At 34.3% G+C, this 22,453-nt stretch overlaps 1 protein-coding gene across 2 annotated transcripts in view; it reads left to right on the top strand.

Annotated features, from left to right (window-relative positions):
• The window catches only part of LOC127177160 (protein Atg16l2), a 51,854-nt gene that overhangs the window by 14,472 nt on the left and 14,929 nt on the right, over positions 1-22,453 (top strand). For both annotated transcript variants that reach the window (XR_007829195.1, XM_051129251.1), the window contains exons 11-16: positions 189-259; positions 2,917-2,988; positions 5,637-5,757; positions 5,898-6,003; positions 20,561-20,710; positions 22,302-22,349. Coding sequence is in view for 1 of the 2 variants with exons in the window: in XM_051129251.1 (XP_050985208.1) it covers positions 189-259; positions 2,917-2,988; positions 5,637-5,757; positions 5,898-6,003; positions 20,561-20,710; positions 22,302-22,349 (568 nt within the window). In the remaining variant the exon portion in view is untranslated. The remainder of the gene's footprint in view (positions 1-188; positions 260-2,916; positions 2,989-5,636; positions 5,758-5,897; positions 6,004-20,560; positions 20,711-22,301; positions 22,350-22,453) is intronic.

Below are 22,453 nucleotides of genomic sequence, written 5' to 3'. Positions count from 1 at the left end.
AGCATTGTGTGAGGTCTATGCTCAAAACAAAAGTGGCAGCAAATTTTGCATGGACAAGCATTAAAGTGTGTAGATAAACTGTGATGTCGCGTGATGTCCTCTATTATGCAGTCAGTAGAACTAGACACAGAATTGAGTGAATATATTTTCAGGCTTGATGTACATACTGCAGTGTTTTGTCCTCACAGGAACTCTTCAGAACAGAGGGACGTTAGACGGAAGTAATGAAGGGATCACCAGCATTGAGTTTGACCCTACGGTATGAACACACACAAATCATTGTGTTTGAATAAATTATACACTGAAAATAAGCACTGTATCAAGACAACATACTAGAAGGCCCCCATTATAATCATTGAAGCTGTCACTCCCTACAGCTTTGCACAGTTTTACATATGAGCCCTGCAGTTCAGCACAGCTTACATATTCTTTACTCTTTGTTGGTTATAATGGAAGCATTGTAGTTTTGTGTTTTTATGTTGTTCGCTTGTAGTGTATATTGAGTGTTACAGTGCATTCATTTTTCTTCAGTTTAATTAGGAGTCGTTTCTGTGTGCACTGCAGCCAAAACAGATATGTGCATCGGACTGCTTCAAATGGGACGTTAGGATCGGTTGTTGTGATTTTCCAATTTAATGCCTGCATTTATGCGCACAACAGGCGTTTCTAAGATTGGTTACAATGCTTGTACAGCTGCTACAAAAACGTATGAATAAAACTTATATACAATAAGTTTAATAAATTAAATCCAGATTCAATACTGTAATCAACTATTTCAATACTGCTTTTGATGAATTGCATTTTATGTACTCAGCACTAGTTAGTGCTAATTTAGCTGGACTACAGGTGGTTTTGAATGTGTACAGATCTGACGAGAAAGATTTTCAATTAAATTCACATTTATAAATAATGCTGTTGAGCAAGCTAAAGGTGACAGTAGTAAGGTGAAACTTTATTGAAAGGTACAAAAAAAAAAAAAACACACACACACACAACAAAAAAGTTTTTGAATAGTAAGATTTTATGTTTTTTAAAGAAGACTCTTCTGCTCACCAAGCCTGCATTTATTTGATCCAAAGAACAGCAAAAACAGTAACATTTTTACTATTTAATACTTAATTTTATATTTGAATATATATGTAATTATATGTATATACTTATATATGTGTGTGTATATATATATATATATATATATGTATATGTAATTTATTCCTGATTTCAAAGCTGAATTTTTAGCATCATTACTCCAGTCTTCAGTGTCACATGATCCTTCAGAAATCATTCCAATATTCTGATTTGCCACTCAATAAACATTTATTAATATTATTATTATTATTATGATGTTAAAACATTAACATCACATATTATTATGATGTTAAAAACAGCTTAAAAATACTTTTTTCAGGTTCATTTGATGAATAGAAAGTTTAGAAGAACAGCATTTATCTAAAATAAAAATCTTTTGTAACATTATAAATGTCTTTATCATCACTTTTGATCGATTTAAAGCATCGTTGCTAAATAAAAGTATTAATTTCTATAATTATTGACTCCAAGCTTTTGAATGGTATAGTGTACAGTGTTACTAAAAGTCTTTTATTTCAGATAAATGCTGATTTTTGGAACTTTCTTTTCATCAAAGAATCCTGAAAAAATGTACTCAACTGTTTTAAATATTGATAATAATAATAATAATAATAATAATAATAATAATAATAATAAATGTTTCTTGAACAGCAAATCAGCATATTAGAATTAATTCTGAAGGATCATGTGACACTGAAGACTGGAGTAATAAAGCTGAAAATTTAGCTTTGATCACAGGAATAAATTACATTTTAAAATATATTCAAATGGAAAGCAGTTATTTTAAATTGTACAAATATTTCACAGTATTACTGCTTTTGCTTTTTTGGATCAAATAAATGCAGGCTTGGTGAGCAGAAGAGACTTCTTTAAAAAACATTAAACATCTTACTGTTCAACAACTTTTGACTGGTAGTGTTTATTCTTTTCCATAACTACATGCAGGTGTGAATGTAATTTCTTAGTGTTAAAAACAATGACTGTTAATAGGAATATAATAATCACAATTAATTAGAATTTTCAACAGTCTGTAGACTGTTTAAACTCTCAGAATAGACTAAACAGGTTTTTAAAATAATAGAGTGTAGGTAGGTAGATCTTGGCGGACTAGAGCTATGCTGTTTCCACTCGTAAGTAGCACGGGTATATTTGTAGCAATAGCCAACAATACATTGTATGGGTCAAAATTATTGATTTTTCTTTGATGCCAAAAATAATTAGGATATTAAGTAAAGATCATGTTCCATGAAGATATTTTGTAAATTTCCTACTGTAAATATATCAAAACGTAATTTTTGATTAGTAATATGGATTGCTAAGAACTTAATTTGGACAACTTTAAAGGTGATTTTCTTAATGTTTAAATTTTTTTGCACCCTCAGATTCCAAATTTTCAAATAGTTGAATCTCTGCCAAATATTGTTGTATCCTAACATACCATACATCAGTGGAAAGATTATTTATTCGGCTTCAAAAACCCTAGTGACTGGTATTGTGGACACTGTAGCAGATCTAGACAGGTGGTGCTGGGGAGGAGGAGGGCAAAAAAGATTCTCTTGGCACACAGTGCTTAAATGTACCATGTTGGGACGGGAATAAATAAGGTTCCATAGATAGGAAACCAATCTGTAACTCTGAAAGAAAAAAGCCCTGCTTTAGATGATCCCACTAAGTCCACTGCTAATTAGCACGTACCGATGACTATAAGAGCCCTTGGCCACTGAAGTATCTTTATTAGTAATAGAAGGAGACTGTAAGGCTGTTGAGTTGATTATGCTGCGGTTACTGCTCTAATGCATTGTGGGATGTGTCACTGTGCTTTTCCATCAGGGCACTCGGATTTTAGCTGCGTCATATGACAAGTCGGCTCTATTTTGGAGGCTAGAGGACAGCGTTCCCAAGGTAACAGAGCTTACCTCTTACCCGTGTGCTTGTCTGTCTCTCTGAATTACTCTAGAGCATCATCAGATGAGACAGACCAGTATGAACCATGTTAAAGATGTTTTATTGCTGTGCCTGCTTAGATTCCATTGTGTTTTACATGACAGGGAGGCGTGGGAGTTTTATGGGGAGGAACCAGCTTGTCACATGATTTTTTAGGCAAACAGGCCAGATATGGGTCATTTTTACGATGCAGTATTTTTTATGGCCCATCCTATATGCCTGTATTGTATAAAATGTTAATCTCACAATTTTGAGAGATGGAAAGTATATCAGGAAATATAACAGTTAAGTCAAGATGGGGTGAATATTCAAAAAGGTGTCTGCAGATGTAATACTTTTATAGAAAAACTAATTATGACTCAGAATTTACATTTTTTATAAGGTACAAAGTTCAAAGGTTTTGGCATAACAGGAATGGCCCATATGCCATATAGAAATGTGTCTGAAATTTTACTAGCATGACAAGAAGGGAGGACAATAAAGATGACAGATAAAAAGCAAAACACAAGAACAATGTTTTTCTTTTTCTTATTTTTTTTTTTCATTTTCATTCATTTTAAGAAAAAATATAAAATAAAGCAGCGAGAAAGAGCTGTCCTTCAGTAAAATGCTCGTGTTTTAGTTTCCAGATAAAAAGACAATTGCTACCCTCAAAACCAATTTGTCATGCTGAATATGAAAGGGGACTACTTTAACAAGACACAATTATGCTGTAAGATTGACTGAATATTTTATCCTCACGTGTGCGAGAGAGAGAGAGAGAGAGAGAGTAAGAGAGACAGTAGATATTTGGATGAATTTCTTAGAAAATCTGGGTCACATTTTATCCCCAAATTAAAAAACAAAAACAAACAAAAAAAACCATTACTTTAGTTTTGATTATTGTATGTATATAAAAAAATAACATGCTTAAAATATTTTAACGCACTGGCCCCGCCCCCAGAGCTGTACATTATCTTATATTTTACTGTTGACAAATATGATGCAGGGCAACAACTCTATAAATGCGGTTATGCCCTAAAATTCAAGATATTGGTGCAAAAAAAAATGCTGCTGTATGTGTTTTGTCTCATATTTGTATCACATATCACACGATATCACAAGGGCAGCAAGAGCAATATGACACGAGTGCTGATTTTGCCTCGATCTATCATGAGCTTAAATGTGATTTTATACAACAGTTCAGTACATAAGAAGTTGATACTGTGATATATTTTAAACACTATATTGTAGTTTTTTGCTCAGTTTTTCAAAGAATAGATTGCCTTTGAAGCAATAGCAGAATTGTTGAATCACTGAGCAACACAGCAGTGTTTAGTTTCTAAATGAATCTGTGTTTTGAACGAATCTTGTGAATCAATGATTCAAAGGCCCATTCATAAAGAGAGCCATTTACTTCATTCCTGAATGAATCAGCCATTTGAACTAATCAAATCGAGTGAATGACTCATTAAGACATTTACTGCCACCTTCTGGCAGATTTAGTTTCTTATAAATAAATAAAAATAATAATAATAATAATAATAATAATAACAACAACAACAACATTAAAGGGATAATTTACTAAAAAAAAAATTAATTCTGTCATCATTTACTCACCCGAAGGTATTTTGAAGACTGTTGGTAACAAAGCTGTTTTGTTTACCATGACTTTTTTATTATACGAAAAAAAAATACTGAGATATTTCTAAAATTATCTTCTGTTATGTTCCATAGCAGCCTAAATGTTTATGTGTAATAAATTTTAAGTTGAATCAAATAAAGCTACAATTTGTAATGTCTACTTGATACTTTCTCATTTAAAACAAAAATAGCTTTAAATAATCTTTGTGGGTATTTACACAGTCAAATTTATTTTGCGTAATTAGATTAATTAATCAACACAATGTAATTAATTAGATTAAAGGTTTTAATCAAATGACAGCCCTAATATATCTATCTATCTATCTATTTATCTATCTATATACAGTATGTGACCCTGGACCACAAAATCAATTTTAAGTCGCTGGGGTATATTTGTAGCAGTATCCAAAAATACATTGTATGGGTCAAAATTATTGTTTTTTTTTTTTTTTATGTCAAAAATCATTAGGAAATTAAGTAAAGATCATGTTCCATGAAGATATTTTGTAAAATTCCTACTGTAAGTATATCAAAACTTAATTTTTGATTAGTAATATGCATTGTTAAGAACTTCATTTGGACAACTTTAAAGGTGATTTTCTCAGTATTTTGATTTTTATTTTTGCACCCTCAGATTCCAGATTTTGCATCAATGCATCAATTGAAAGCGTATTTATTCAGCTTTCAGATGATGTATAAATCAATCTCAATCTGGAAAAATTGACCCTTATGGACTGGTTTTGTGGTCCAGGGTCACACACACACACATATATATATATATATATATGTGTGTGTGTGTGTGTGTGTGTGTGTGTGTAAATATATTATACAATTCAAAAACATAATGGTTTCAAAAATAGTCACATTTTCTTTATGCAAAATATAATGTTTTTTGGGAGAAAATATGACATGGAAATGTTCTTGACAGGTTTAGAGAAATTCTGTTCAGCCTCTCATTAAAAGTATGTCTGTTGTTTTTCTAGGTTACATTGACAGGTCATTCTCGTAAAGTGACAGCAGCCAAATTTAAATACAGTCAGAGGCAGGTGGTCACGGGCAGTGCAGACAGGACCGTGAAGATATGGGACCTCCAGCGAGCAGCGTGTATGTGCCACCAAAATATGCAACAAACAAGTCATGCGTTAACTAACAATGTGCACATTTCACATCTGTCTGCAATTAATTGCTCAACATATTAGCACAGCTCAGTAATTTTCATATTTCTCTCTCTGTACTACTCACAGGCATACAAACCATTGAGGTTTTGTCTTTCTGTAGTGATGTTGTGTGCTCCGAATACCTTATCATCAGCAGCCATTATGACAGAAAAATACGGTTTTGGGACAGCAGGTAAGAACAGGGCAATTACAACACCTCCCACTGCGTACGCATCAATCTGACAACATAAAAAACCCTTGTCTTAATAAATGTTTATGAAATGTTAACATCTATTTAGTCTGACATAGCCAGACATTTGACTACGTGTATAAAGTGGCTTTTGCTGTCTAAGGTTTTGTTCACACTACAGAAATCACACTGCAATTTTAAACAAACAGTTCAAAACAGCACACATAAATGACCAGATCTAATTCTTTTCAGAGTGCTGTCACTTTTGCTTGCATGTCCACAAAAGTAGGTCCACCATGTGTGAAATTATAGCATTCGATGTTTCACCATTTATGATATTTTCATTTATGAAATCAGTATTTATATCTGAACACATTCGTCAGAAAACAGTGAAAAGGTTCGGTCACCAGTTTTGGGGGTAACGCATTACAAGTAACTTGAGTTATGTAATCAGATTACTTTTTTTCAAGTAAAAGCATTACTTTATTAATTTACAGTAAAATATCTAAGTTACTTTTTCAAAGAAGTAACGCCAGTTACTTTTTTTCCCATTTATTGACTGACAGGTCTCCTGTCCCCATGTTGAGAGAAAATGGGAGTAAGATGTTACTGAAGTTCTACAATAAATGTGAACATAAATTAATTCATCTAAAAAAAAAAAGATTCAGTATTCCTCAAAATGAATAGAATCAGAATATAATCAGAATATGACGAAAATCTGCAATAATTAAATGTCTTTGCTGCTGACCTTCTATGATCCAATTCAACCATACTAATAAGCAAAAATTACTCTAGATAAACATTTGTGCTTCTTTTTTTTATTGCTGAAGTGTGTTGAACTTTCTACTTCTGCGTTCTACTGCACAGACGTGAATTTACTTTTCCTTCAGCCTGAGCCTTATTCATTTCACTTCTGGTGTGAAAGGGCTTTTACATTTGCCAAAATAGAACTTTTTATATTAAAAACCAAGAAGCAAGCCCAGCACAGATTTAAAAAGTATCGCAAAAGTAATGTAACAAATTACTTTTCATAAAAAGTAATGTAATTAGTTACTGTCTTAAGGAGTAATGCAATATTGTAATGCATTACTTCTAAAAGTAACTTTCCCCAACACTGTCGGTCACATTTACTGTTGTTTAGCAATGTTTTGTGAATCAAATTCACGCATTTGAACGCAAATCCACACAATTTGGAATATCACGAGATTTCCATACGCACATTTTTACGCACTGACCAACAGAAAGCTGTTTGGTTTAAAAGTAAGTTCTGTGTAAGCTGTGCTTCATATATTGCTACACTATTGACAATAGACAGTTGATTTTTTACAAATATTTCTCTAATATGTCCACACCTTAAAAGACGGAAAAGGTGGGAATATGCATTCTTTTTTTTTCTATTTTTTGTCGCAACACCTGGTATGGCAATAAATTAAAACCAGGATCTGGCGTGTGTTTTTTACTGTTCAGAGTATAAAAAACTAAAGGAATTTGACTTGTGTAGTCAGATTTTTGCTTGTCTAAATGAAGCCTAAGAACTGCCCTCTTAGACAGGAAGTGATTATCTGAACCTTATGTTCAGTTCACATATGTGCAGATCTGGGAAATCTGATATTTATTTTCCCTATCTCATCTGACAGTTCTGACATTTTTCCTCAGAATTCTGGGTTTAAAAAGACAGTTCTGTCTTTTTTTCTCAAAATTCTGCATGCGGTCAAGTCAGGTATCAGAAAAAAAAAAAAGAGTAGCAAGATGTAAACAGAATTCTGAGAATGTTCACAGTTTTATGTTCACACTGCAGGCAAATGTGGCCCAAATCCAATTGTTTTGCTCACATGTGATTTGTTTTTCTCATGACAGCGTGAACAGCACAAACCGCATGGAATCTGGTCTTTTCAATTCTTAACTGTGCCACTTCCATTTGTGGTACTAAATCCGATACAGGTCAGATGTTTTCAATGCGAACCGCAGTCTGAAACAGTCATATCGGAATTCATGCAAATTTTATGTTACTCTAGATTAACACTCTATAAATCTTTGAAGCAACTCATGGGAGTTGCTTCAAAGATTTTACATACCCAAAGTTTTCATGATTTGTACCACCTCAGATTGTATTTGACCCACTCCAACCCCCCAAACCTTGTTGATTTTAACCATTCAGTGTGGACAAATAAACTTTAACTGCTAAATTCCAACATGCTTTTATGCCTTGTCTGGCACTGAGCCAAATAGACGCACTCAGTGCTTTTAGCCTATATCACAATGATTCAGTGTTTTCAGCCACATAAAAATAAGGTTTCAGACATTTAAATTAATTTGTAATTTCTTTATTTCTGAATGAATCAGTTATCTGAACGAATCAAATGAACGAATGTTTCAGTAATTAAATCAGTGACTTGCCGCCACCTACTGGCAGTTTTAATTTCATTAAGTATCTTTTCAGTTATTTTAATCATTGAATATATCTGTATTCAAATTTTTATATTTAAAATATTAATCTCAACATGAATTTATGAATTTGATTGCACTCATGCCACCTCTGAGCCTTATTAAACATGTGAAAATACACCTAAAAGCCACTTTTGTGTTCTTCTGTGCCACCTCTGTTGTGCAAATTAATTTTGTTAATACTGATTTCATTCGTTTGTTAACTTATTAGTATTCTACTTGTTTTTCTGTTTTTCTAAATTAGAAATTAAAAAAAAAGAAAAATATATATATATATATATATATATATATATATAATAAAAAAATATAATTAAAAAAATCGGCATAAAATGACATAAAAACTAAAAACTAAATTCACCTGTAAATCACTTTAAGGAGTCAAATATCACCTCATAATGGGAATGCTAATTTTTGATCAGATTTTTTGATTATTGATTAGAAGTTTTGACTGTTCTCCTGAATTTTTACAATTTTTTAAAAAGGAAACATAAACGTAGAGCCCTGGTTCAGAACCATGATCTGTTCACACTGGAGGTCTAATATTGGCCATCTGAACAGCTATACAAAAAAAAAAATCAGATCTGAGCAAAAATCGGCTCGCAGTGTGAATGTAGCCATAGACTGACAATTGTGTGAAAAAGTCAGAATTGTGAGATAAAAAGTCACACATTTTATGCCTTTATTATATTTTTATTTAATGTCAGAAATAAACTTCCACAGAGCAAAGAGCAAAGCAGAACATTACGGTGTTCTCTAGAATTTCTAATTTACTTTCTTATCACTTTTACAGTACACCTTGTAATAAAATCCATCTTAATACATCTTGGATCACTCAAACAGCATTTGGAGGTAGTTGAAAACATGTGACCACATAGCATCTGTGGTGTAAACATTGTTATCACTTCTTTTGTTAATCTGTTATAAGCACTTTTTTTTAATATCATCTGAGACGGATATTGATACTATGGGTAAACAGGGCAGATCTGCTTGTGTACACAGACCAGTTATTGAAAATATTTCTGGTCCAAAAGTAATAGCCTTAACATTTATAGTTGAAGGTGAATTTATTAAACAAGCTGTCTAATGGCTTTGTAGCAATGTGAACGCTTAAAAATTTTGCATCATAAATGTGCCGATCACTTTAGTGCTTTTCAGGCTGACTTGAGAGTAGTTGGCACAATTAAATGTGAATAATGAACCCAGCTGGCAGTGCTTGAACTGGCACTGCTCGCTGTCTGTCACCACACGTCTGGCTAGCGCGATGACCTAAAACAGTGTAGCCTCAGGTGCGTGTGGTGTCATCGCTGGCGAGAGACAGCTTGTTAACGCTTTTGTGGTAATGCATGAGATTGGTCTCTCCACAGGCCCAGTCGTACAGACAGAAACTCTTCCACACGTGTTGACAGTTGATGCTCAAAGGTGTTTGAGCTGCTCTGCATGGAATTCATTTTCCAGATGTGATTTTTTTTTTTTTTTTTTTTCTTTTTTTTTTATCTTTAGGCTAAATGTTTTGTTGCTTTGGGTTCAGTTTAGGACATGACTGTCCTTTAAAGGGATAGTTTACCCAGAATTTCTCTCATCGTTCACTCACCCTCATGGGATCCCAGATGTTAATGACTTTCTTCAGATTAAAGGAGAAGTCCACTTCCAGAACAAAAATTGACGGATAATGTACTCACCCCTTGTCATCCAAGATGTTCATGTCTTTCTTTCTTCAGCCATAAAGAAATAGTTTTTTGAGGAAAACCTTTCAGGTTTTTTTCTCCATATAATGGACTGCTATGGTGCCCCAAGTTTGAACTTCCAAATTGCAGTTTAAATGCGGCTTCAAACGATCCCAAATGCGCTTGTAAATGATCCCAGCCGAGGAAGAAGGGTCTCATCTAGTGAAACGATCGGGGATGAGTACATTATCTGTAAAATTTTTGTTCTGGAAGTGGACTTCTCCTTTAACAGTTTTAGGTCAGCTTTTGGGCTGGATATATTTTTCTGGGACTTGCCAGTGAAACAGCTGAAAGGTCATGTGAGCATAACAACATGGTGAAACAGGGTTTGTACAAGGTGCTTAAAGTACTTGAATTTGACTTTTTAAAATGTAAGGCCTGGAAAACCCTTGAAAATAGCAATATTACCGAAGAGGTGCTTGAGAAGTGCTTGAATTATTGAAAGACAATGTATCTATGAAATAAGTGTTTCATTTTTTTATATATCTTTAATACCTTTTCATGCTAAATGTATGCAATTCAAAAAACAAAGTACTTTTTCACTTATTTGAATAATATCGGGCTGTAAACGGGTTCGGGCTTTTAAAAAGCTGTCAATCAAAATATACTTGTCGGGCTCGGGCCGAATTCTTTTGGGCTCGGGCACTGTCGGGCCTAACTTTTAAGGCCCGATTACAGCTCTAAAACTCTTTTATAGAATTCAATACATTTTAGAAATTGGCCAAAACATTTCTACTGATATTTAGTGCTGTAGACAGTTTTTTTAAAACATCATTTTGCTAGAAAAACATCATCTGTAGCTTCATTTTTCAAGGAAGCGGCAGCATACTCAGGGCATCCAAAGACTTTCGAGTGTGTATGTGTTTTTCATTTTTTCTCCAAAAAAGTAAACTGTGTCAGCATTTACTCAGCCAACTGTAGTTCAAACCCATCAGACTTTGGTTATCTTTAAAACACAAATTAAGATATTTTAATGAAACCTGATAGCTTTCTGTCCCTCCAGTGATAGTCTGTGTAACTAAAACTTACAAGATCTAAAAAAGGCATCATAAAATTAATTGTTTTTGTGTTTATATGTGAATTTAATCTGTTAATCATATAAAGTGATCGTGTCTCTTCACAAGACTTGGATAAAACCACTCCATTCATATGGAATACTTTAAAACAACTTTTAGTATATTCTCAGTTTTGGTTACCTGAACTTTCAATGGATGGACAGAAATCTCCCAGGTTTCATTTAAAATATCTTAATTTCTGTTTCAAAGTTAACCAAGTCTTATGGGTTTGGAATGATACAAGGGTGAGTAAATGAGAAAATTTTAATTTTTGTGTGAACTAACTCTTAATGTCTATGTGTCCATCCGTAGAAACAAACAAACATAAAAGATCCTTTTTCACCTTCACCTTCTTCGAAGTATCTGTTTGTCCTGCCATGAAAGATTTTGAATTAAATTTGAATTGGGATTAATTGTAGTATAATACATAAATGTCTTAGATCAGTAACTTAAATAACATAGTAACATAGTTTTCACTGAATCATCTCATTACATATAATATATTAAAGAACCTACCTTGTACAGTACATGTATGCATTGCTTTGAAATCTAATTTCATATTGAACCAGCTGGTGTGGGTCTGTAATATTATGGTGCAGATGGAAACAACTCTGAGACTTAATTGATAAAATACAGCAGATATCAGCTGGCCTAGAGAAAAGGAACACACTTACCGTTTTCCTGTGACTCTATTACAGCTTCTCCAAACTGTTGTGAAAAGTAATTAAACACATCTTTCCTAAACATCTGGTTTAAAGGAAAAAAAGCATAGACAAGCAAACAGTAATAAAAAAAATAACAATGCCAGCAAGTAAGAGGACAAATATATACAACCGAACAAAAATACAACTGGGCCTAACAATAGTGAGACATACTAAAGAAATTGAATAAACTAACCAAATGTCAGAAAAAAAATCTATTAATGTTACATTAGCGGCACAGACAGCAGGGAAGCTGCTTTAACTTTAAAACTGAATGCATGGATCCAGTAAGTTGATTCACATGAAATTTTCTCCCAAATGTTTACATTCTCTTAAGCCTTAACCGGCTGTGTTTGGTAAACTTATAAAGACGAGCATTTTCACCCTAATTTGTGTATATTTGACCATTCAAAAGGCAGAAGACAAGATAGTTGCATGCTGACGGGTGTCATACACTTTTCTGTGTATGGGTTTAAGTAGGATAGACAGCAGTAATCATTAACGCATAATGTGCATTGATTGTGCATTGATAACTATGCTTTACAATAGCATTTTGTTCTGGGGAATGATAAAGGGTCAGCATTAATTTGTTCTTGTACTCTTGGCAGTCATATGTGATCAAACACCAGTTAATCAATTAAATAATTGTACTATATTTAAGTTCAGTTATATTTAGTTGTTATATATTTTGAGAATATTTTTGGTACTAAATGTGACGCTGGCCCACAAAACCAGTCGGATGTAGCATGGGTATATTAGTAGCAATAGCCAACAATACACTGTATGGGTCAAAATTACAGATTTTTCTTTTATGCTTTTATGCCAAAACTCATTAGGATAGTAAAGATCATATTCCATTAAGATATTTTGTAAATTTCCTACCATAAATACATCAAAGCTTAATTTTTGATTAGTAATATGCATTGCTAAGAACTTCATTTGGACAACTTTAAAGGTGATGTTCTCAATGCACCCACAGATTTCAGATTTCAAGCAGTTGTATCTCGGCCCAGTATTGTCCTATCCTAACAAACTATACATCAATGGAAAGCTAATTTATTCAGTTTCAGATTATGTATAAATCTCACTTTCAAAGAATTGACCCTTATGACTGGTTTTGTGGTCCAGAGTTACAAATAATATGTGCAATTTCTATTACAATTAGTGTAGTATTTAGGGTTAAAAAGTGTGGACAGACAAACTTCTGGAAATTTGGCATAATTTTTTTTTTCTAATAACTAACAGATCATCTATGTATCCTATTTGCTGACAAATACAATTGAAAACTCTCCCTTTCTCATAACAGCATAATAGTGTGTAACACCACAAATACATCAACTCTGCAATCGAGCGGCGCTATGTGACGCCACATGACAAAACCACATTGGCCATTATAATTAATGCTTTACTTTGAAAGTGACGTGACGTCTAGTCATTACATAGACATTACATTTAAACCATGACAGGAGACAAGCTTGACAACAACAACAACAACAACAACAACAACAACAAACATTGCTTTGAATGAGAAAAAACACATGCAAACCAAGAACAGAGCTACCGTTCTGGAAGGGTAATTGACATGTGGCTGTAACGTAATTGCGTAAAAGTTTTATAATTTGTGTAAAAGTAGCACAACAATAGCAACTATGTTTATCATGTTAAATGGACTGGCTACTTTTAGCCTTAAGATGTTTTGTAAATATGGGCCCTGGTTTATATCAGATATGATTTCTAAAATCCTGATATTTTAATATTTTTTTTTCCTTCCTTTTTTTTTTTTCCCCCGGTTGTTGACAGTATTTTCTAATTTATGGAGTGATTAAAAAAACCTCAAATCCCCTCTGTTAAAATAAATAAATAAATGAAGTTTTTTTTTTTTTTTTTTTTAGATTTGTTTAGATTTCTGTTCTAGAAATGTATGGTGTGTTTTAAAATTATAATGTAATACAAAACAGTAGTCTTAATGTACTGTGATCAGTCAGCTGGGGAAGTATGGTGATATCTTTTAGTTAAAAATGTTACCCTATTCACCTGTGGTGTCTTTCGCAGGGATTAAAGTTTTCCGTCGCTCCGACGGATTTCCGTCAATTGCAGAGTTCCCAACTGTTCTTAATGTCTTGAAATTCACTTTTCCTAATTTTAAGGCTGTAAATGGGGTTACATTTCTCAAATAGTGTAATGTCTTAATTTAAGTTTGAATAGGTCTTTAATTAAGAAAAGACGAGGTGTATTCAGCCTGCTGAGGGGGATGTGATCAGCTGAAAAGCACGTCCCTCTCTCCAATCTAAGCATCATGTTAGGCTACGGCTGAGGTAGAATATATTTCAGTTAGCATGGACAAACTCAGGGATTGAACATGTGTATTACATGTAGCACATTATAGCGAGTGCAGCCTTCTCAGTGACAACCTAGTGATGACGCTTGCGTCATTCACAGTCGAGTAATTAGCAAAGAACACAGAGCAGAACTCGGGTACTTTTTAATAGGCTCGTTTGGGATGAGTAAATTCTGTGCAGAATCGATCACCGGTGATCACCGCAAGATGCATGCCTGTTAGAAATGTGTCCGAGTTACGTCTGCCTTGCTCTGATGTCATGCTAACATGTGCCAAAAAACTCTTGCGACGGCTGTGTTGGATTGCGCAGTCGGGCCAGTAGCTCTCCACCGGCTGCGCTGACCAAAAGCACAATGGGAAATGCCTGGATGACGACACAGCTTGAAGCTCATTGATTCAGACATCCGTGAAATTGTTGTTCTTTTCTAAAATGTTTTATTTTTTTTAATCTAATATCATGTGGTAATGTGTTTAAATTGTGCATGAATATTCTCAAACACTATGCCAGTGCGATCTCTGCGTGACATAGGTGATTGTTGTCATATTTCTATAAAAATCTAAAATACCCCTTTTGTATTAAAGTAAAAATGGATCATAAATATGCCTTTTGTATGGAATTAAGTAGCAAGCACTTTGAGTGTCTTGTTCATCGTATTTATTTTCATATAAAAACAACAGAGCTGAAATTATATCATGCTTATCAGCAACACAGCACGTGAGTGTGATAACGCGATATCCACCTTTGATCTCGTAGGTATCTGTTCTACTTCGAGAGCTCAGAAGTGTCCGTCTTGACTGCACTTATTTCACTCCTCCCCTCACTGCAGCTGCCTACTCTCGCCTACATTTCAGGCAAGGCGAGGCGCATCTCAAACGAGCCTAATACTTCTACTCATTCCCGCAGGTTCCGCACTTATAATGCGATGACAGATGACGGATGTAACGAGTGGGGCGGGGCCGAGAGCTGTGGGAACGGAACGAGGCCGGTGGAGTATAATGATAATGAGCGACACCTGCGCCACGGTCTCGAGTTCCACGGAGGAGCTCCTCCTTTTATCCTTCCGGAGCTCCTCAGTGGGACTCGAGACCGGTGTGTGGCGCAGGTGTCGCTCATTATCTTTGTGCTCCACCGGCCTCGTTCCGTTCCCACGGCTCTCGGCCCCGCCCCACTCGTTACGACGGAATGTATCATTTGCATGAGTCTTGCTTATTTAAAGTGAAAGATAACTCACTGGTGCACTCTCTTATAGACCATTCTGTGCGCCCACAGATCGCGATAAACTATAGAGAGTGACAGCTTTTAAAGGGGTCATCGGATGCCCTTTTTCCACAAGTTGATATGATATGATTCTTCAGGGTCTTAATGAAAAGTCTATAATATACTTTGGTTAAAAATTCTCAATGATTGTGTAAAACAACACCCTTTTTACCTTGCCAAAATCAGCTCTGCAAAAATCATTTCATTCTGGTCGAGGCTGCTTTAGATGCAAATGAGCTCTGCTCGCCCCGCCCCTCTCTTCTCTCTGTACAGAGACGAGCCTGTTTACTTTAGCCGTGTTTAGCCGCTAACTAGCACATTATTAGGAAAGGCGATTGCAAAGATTCATAAAAAAAACATTATACTCACTTCTGCTGTAAGTGAAGCTGGATCACGAATGATTAGCGCAAACATAGACGGATATATGTAGATCGGGAGGCACTTTCTCTTCACGAACAAACTTAATCTACTGCATCTTCAGCGGCTCAGATGTCGGGAGTAAATGACGACCACTATGTTCATTATTACATCCAGCAACACAACACCTCAATCGCTCAATCAGAGATGTTCTTGTCTAACTTACATCCCTGCTCCAGCATCGAAAGAAAGAGGGCGGACTGTTGCAGCTGATCTGAGGTAAAACGCTCATGTCAATCAACTATCATGGGAGTGGCCTCTGTCGGTGTGATGCCACACTGACAGGCATCTGAGAATGTCTCGATTTGAAAAAGGGAATATTATTTTTATAAAGGGAATATTATTTTTACAGAGTAAATAGTATTGAAAATTACTACTATCAAATAGAATTTATGATGGAAAGTATGCACATTAGGATGCAGGCAGTCACTCAATTAATGAATGATTCAGTGATAAAATCAGAGACTTGCTGCCACCTGCTGGCAGATTTAGTTTCATTCTTAACATATAATTTCAGTTATTTCAATAATTTAATATTTTTATATTCAAAATGTTATGTTTAAAACATTAATCTCGATAGCACTCATATTGTCATATGATTGGAACTTATTTGTCTTATTCTGCTTCTTATATTGTTTTAATTAGAAATTTTAAAAAGCTTATAAACATAATTGTTTTAAATTTGACATAGATGATGACATACTTTTAATAAAATGAGAAAAATGCCATTACAAAGGTAAAAAGAAAATGCCCCTGTAAAAAACTTTAAGGAGTCAAATATCACCTTGTATTGGGAAGGCTAATTTTTTTTATCAGAATTTTTTATTATTGATCAGAAGGTGCTTCTAAATAGTTTTAAATTAGGAGGACAAGCGCTCCTAATTACAAGAAGAAAGAAAAACTGCTCTTAAACTGAGTGTGTGACAGGTATGTCTGTGGAATTTTTATTTTTATTTTTTTGCTTTAATCCCTGCTTCCATTAACCAACAATAGCAAACACGTCTTTGTTTGATTGAATACATTGATGCGGTAAGAACAGCTTACATCGTTGGCAACTAAATATTAATGGTGTTGCATAAATCTTATGTCACACTGGAGCTGGTCAAGTTTTCTTGAGTAAGGCTGCTTTGGAAATCACTTCGTAACGGTCGCAGCGACCCTGTAATAATACGCCTTATTTGTTGCATAACCCTCCTTATTCAGAATCTCAGTGGGTTTCGATTGCTCTGATTGGATAAGAGATGTAAAATAATAGCAACCAAGGATGTTAGTCCAGCAAAGTCCTCTCCGTAGGGCAGAGCGTAATTCACCTTTCAGCGCGAAGATGACAATATAGATGACGCCACAGAGGTAGAAAGAGAGCCATTATTTACACCACGTCTCAGTCCTTGACATCTCTCATTCACTCCCAGCAACCACAGCTTTCAGCTGCCAAGGAGCCGACGGCTCGCTTGTCTCCTAGCAACCGTCAGCCCACATAATTGTCTCTCCTCTCATCTCGTTGTAATGGGATTTGTGCTATATTATGACATTTGCGTTTTTCTCCATGCAACGCTTCGACTATTTCTGATTCTTTGGGAAAAGAAGAGTCACTTTCAAGTGGCAATTTAATGACGGGCGCGTTCACTAAACATCTCATTTAATAAGCCTGCACAATATGTGTGTCGCTTTAAGAGGCAATAAACACTCGAGCCCGTCTCTGCGATTGAAATTCAAATGATTGTCTTGTGCAACATTTAGAAAAACGAGGCTACGGTTTACCGAGTGACACCCCGAACATCATAAATGTTAAACGCCTTGAGATTCACAATCTTTCCCCTTGTCCTTGTCCAGATGATAACTTGTTAGAATATAAAAGGAAACAGAAGACTGTGACCTCAGGCTGCACATCTGCAGTCGCCTCTCTTGTCTTATTAAGTGCATCACTCATAGTGTAATGAGACAAACTATCATGACATCAGTCTCCTTAACCTCGATGGAGAGCTGCACTTGACAGATTTCAGACTTTCAGATGGGCCTTAAGCATCGTGGTATGTGATCTGTCCTAATATACAATACACAAATAATATGAGGCCAGATGGCAAGAATGACAACTAATGGCACTTTTCTCAAACAGTTGAAAAACACGTTTAGATATCTTAACTTTTTAGCTATTATAATTGTTAAACATAAAATTAACAGTTTCATACATTCATTTAATTGGTTTTTGTAAATGCATTGCATTTAAAATACATTCTGTAATAAACATTTACATTTGTAATCATTAATATGTGACCCTGGACCACAAAACCAGTCTTAAGTAGCATGATTATATTTGTAGCAATAGCCAAAAATGCATTCTATGGGCAAAAATTATCGAAGCCAAAAATCATTAGGATATTAGGTAAAGATCATGTTCAATGAAGATATTTTGTACATTTCTTACCATGAATATATGTAACTTAATTTTGGATTGGTAATATGCATTGCTAAGAAGTTCATTTGGACAACTTTAAAGGCGATTTTCTCAATTTATTTATTTATGTATTTTTTTTTGCACCCTCAGATTCCAGATTTTCAAATTGTTGTATCTCAGCCAAAAATTGTCCTAACAAACATATGTGACCCTGGACCACAAAACCAGTCATAAGAGTAATTTTTTTGAAATTGAGATTTATACATCATCTAAAAGTTAAATAAATAAGCTTTCCATTGATGTATGGTTTGTAAAGAATAGGACAATATTTGGCTGAGATACAACTATTGGAACATGTGGAATCTGAGGGTGCAAAAAAATCAAAATATCGAGAAAATCACCTTTTAAAGTTGTCCAAATGAAGTTCTTAGCAATGCATATTACTAATCAAAAATTAAGTTTTGATATATTTACGGTAGGAAATGTACAAAATATCTTCATGGAACATGATCTTTACTTAATATCCTAATGATTTTTGGCATAAAAGAAAAATTGATCATTTTGACCCATGCAATGTATTTTTGGCTATTGCTACAAACATACCCGTGCTAATTAAGATTGGTTTTGTGTCCAGGGTCACATATATCAATGGCAATCAATGGATGTGTGTACTTTTGCCATCTCTGCTGGTTTTGTGGTCCATGGTCACATATATTTTCACATTGAATCTCCAAATTATTGTAGAAACAAAATATACATTATTTATTTATTTAATATTTTAAATATTTGTTTAATGGCATCTTCATAAGTATTATACAGGCCAGTATTACCCATACCAATCCTAATTCTGATGCTTTGGTTAAATGGACTATTTTGTTTTTAATTTCGGGGGAATCAAATGGGTAATTACAGCCATTCAACATTAGAGTATAATTGAAAGCCAGGGCTAAACTGCAAATGATTAGGTTTGTGTGTTTTATCAACAATTACAGAACATTAACAATATTATAACATCTTTTAATTTATGTGAAAAGGCATTAGCTGCTTAAGGAATTGAAAGAATAGATGCTGTGTTAATTGTGTTATTTATTTATTTTTTTTAATGCATTAAACAGCAAATAATAATTTCAGAAATTATTCCCAGCCCTAAAAAAAATAAAAGACGACCCCCTTTTTCAAGATGTACCTTTTGGAAAAAGGCTTTTTGAAAACCAAACCTTGTTTTATTTAGAACATTTTTTTCTTAAATTATTTTCATATTGCATATTTTGCCTATTTTAATTTTTGTTTTGAAAGTATTGTAAATACTGGTAAAATGTACCAACAATCACATATAAAAAATGCACTTTTTGATATAAAATAACAGGTAGACTATATCTCATAGTAGCCTACCCAAATTTTATTAAAGGAGAAGTCCACTTACAAAACAAAGATTCACATATAATGTACTCACCCCCTTGTCATCCAAGTTCATGTTTTTCTTTCTTCAGTCGTAAAGAAATAGTTTTTTGAGGAAAACATTTCAGCATTTTTCTCCATATAATGGACTGATATGGTGCCCCGATTTTGAACTTCCAAAATGCAGTTTGAATGCGGCTTCAAACGATCCCAAATGCGGTTGTAAACTATCCCAGCCAAGAAAGAAGGGTCTTATCTAGCGAAACAATCAGTTATTTTCATAAAAATAATACAATTTATATACTTTTTAATGTCATGAACATCTTGGATGACAAGGGGGCGAGTGCATTATATGTGAATCTTTGTTTTGGAAGTGGACTTCTTCTTTACCAGTCGACGTGAAATCTTATTGTAGTCTTCAAATCTGGGTAGTGTATTACATTTTAAAATCACTTACAGAGGAAGTCCCATCAGGCTAATAGGGCAGTCACGACTCATACTTCTGTAAGCTTTTCTTTTTCTTTTGCTTTCAGTCGCAATGTTCTAACATTACAACACATAATTACATTACGTAGTCACACTCGTTTTACACATGTTTGGCGCCACTTATTGTTGTGGGTGTAATAATGACATGTCAAAGTCTAGACCCTGAATACAAGACGACCGCATTTTTCAGATGTATTTCCAAGAAAAAAACATTGTCTTAAATTTGGGTCAGTACGGTAATAAAACAAGTGCTGAATTATTATGTTTACCTGTTTGCTGTTTTAATGCTCAGTTACACTAAAATATAATGGTAAAATGAAATTTGGTTGTCTGTATTCTGTAGGGCAGGAACCTGCACACAGGAAGTGCCTCTTCAGGGCAGAGTGACATCATTGGACCTCTGCCCCAACCACAGGCAGCTGCTCAGCTGCTCCAGGGATGACATCCTGCAGCTGGTTGACCTGAGAAAGAGTAACGACAGAGTGGCCTTCAGGTAGAAACACACACACAGAGGAGGTTAGGCACAGGTGGCAGTGTATTTTTAACAACGTAATACGCAGAAATAGATTTTACGCAGAGTTAAAAATTAACACTTGCTGAGTAACAAAAACTACCTTTGGTGAGCAAATAAAAGCCCTGACAGTTGGCCAGTAAGTTAATTAGGAACTGTAACATACATGTTCATAATATATGATATGATATTGAGTGATCCTCAAAAAAATCATGAAATATACATTATAAATATAAATAATTATTAAATGTATTTTTCTTTATGTTGATTCTGCACTAAAGGAAAGTCCACTTCCAGAACTAAAATTTACAGATAATATACTCACCCTTTGTCATTCAAGATGTTCATGTCTTTCTTTCTTCAGTCGATAAGAAATTGTTTCTTGAGGAGAACATTCCTGAATTTTTCTCCATATAATGGACGTCAGTGGTGCCCCCAAGTTTGAACTTCCAAAATGCAGTTTAAATGCAGCTTCTAATGGCTCTAAACGATCCCAGCCGAGGAAGAAGGGTCTTATCTAGCAAAACAAAGGGTTATTTTTTAAACAAATTGACAATTTATATACTTTTTAACCTCAAACTCACGTCTTGTCTTGTCTGTGCGATGTGCATGCGTAGTCTGTGTAATCCGCTAGATAAGACCCTTCTTCCTCGGCTGGTATCGTTTAGAGCCCTTTGAAGCTGCATTTTGGAAGTTCAACCCTGGGGGCACCATTGACATCCACTATATGGAGAAAAATTTGGGAATGTTTTCCTCAAGAAACATAATTTCTTATCGACTGAAGAAAGAAAGTCATGAACATCTTGGATGACAAGGGGGTGAATGAATTATCTGTAAATTTTTGTTTTGGAAGTGGACTTCTTTAATTTGGGAAAGCAGTGTGTAAGTATGTTTATGTGTAAATATGTAAATATTAGTGATTATAATAAATCATAGAAAACTATGTAATTTGTCTTTTTTAAGGTATATAACCTGTATGTATCATCAGTACATTTTTTTTTCTTCAAAGAAATTAAAACTATTCAGTAGGATACATATGCTGAATACATAAAACTAATTATAAGTATGTATAAAATACATTAAACTAATTGTAAGTGATAGTAAAGTTTTGCATTGTTACAAATATGTGTGTGACAAAAAAAGTAAAAATAAATAAAAAATAAAATGTATGTTTGTATAAAAATTGATCCCAATCTTGGTAATGTATGTATGATATGTACACACAATGAGAATGTTTTTTTTTTTTTTTGCCTTTTTAAATTACAGACTTTGCAATAGGCTCACAATGGTTATTAAAGTTCCAAGAGACAAAGACATGAATTTGTTATTTAAACCATCAATCATGCATATTCAATACCCTGACACCAATGACAGAATGGCTCCCTTCAGCATTTTCCTCTGTTTTAAAGCAAGCACAGTTGCAATAACAGGGAAACTAGTTATATAGACAGAACATGGCCCGAAGCATTTAAAAAATATGTTTATATAAAGCTGAATGAGCATACTGATTAGTTTTGTTGTTCATGTTACAGAAGACTAAAGAATTTCTCTCTCTTTTTCTTGCTTGTTTCAGAGCGGAGGGCTTCAAATGTGGAAGTGACAGCACCAAGGCCATCTTCAGGTGAGTGAAATCAAACAGGACGCTATGAGCTATCCATCAATATTGAATTTGCGGACCACTGTCTGTGCAGTAATAGGGCATGTCTGTGCTATGTCTCATTCAAG

Source organism: Labeo rohita, chromosome 15, assembly GCF_022985175.1.
Source record: "Labeo rohita strain BAU-BD-2019 chromosome 15, IGBB_LRoh.1.0, whole genome shotgun sequence".
NCBI classification, from domain to species: Eukaryota; Metazoa; Chordata; class Actinopteri; order Cypriniformes; family Cyprinidae; genus Labeo; species Labeo rohita.
This window is presented reverse-complemented; position numbering and strand designations above follow the sequence as displayed.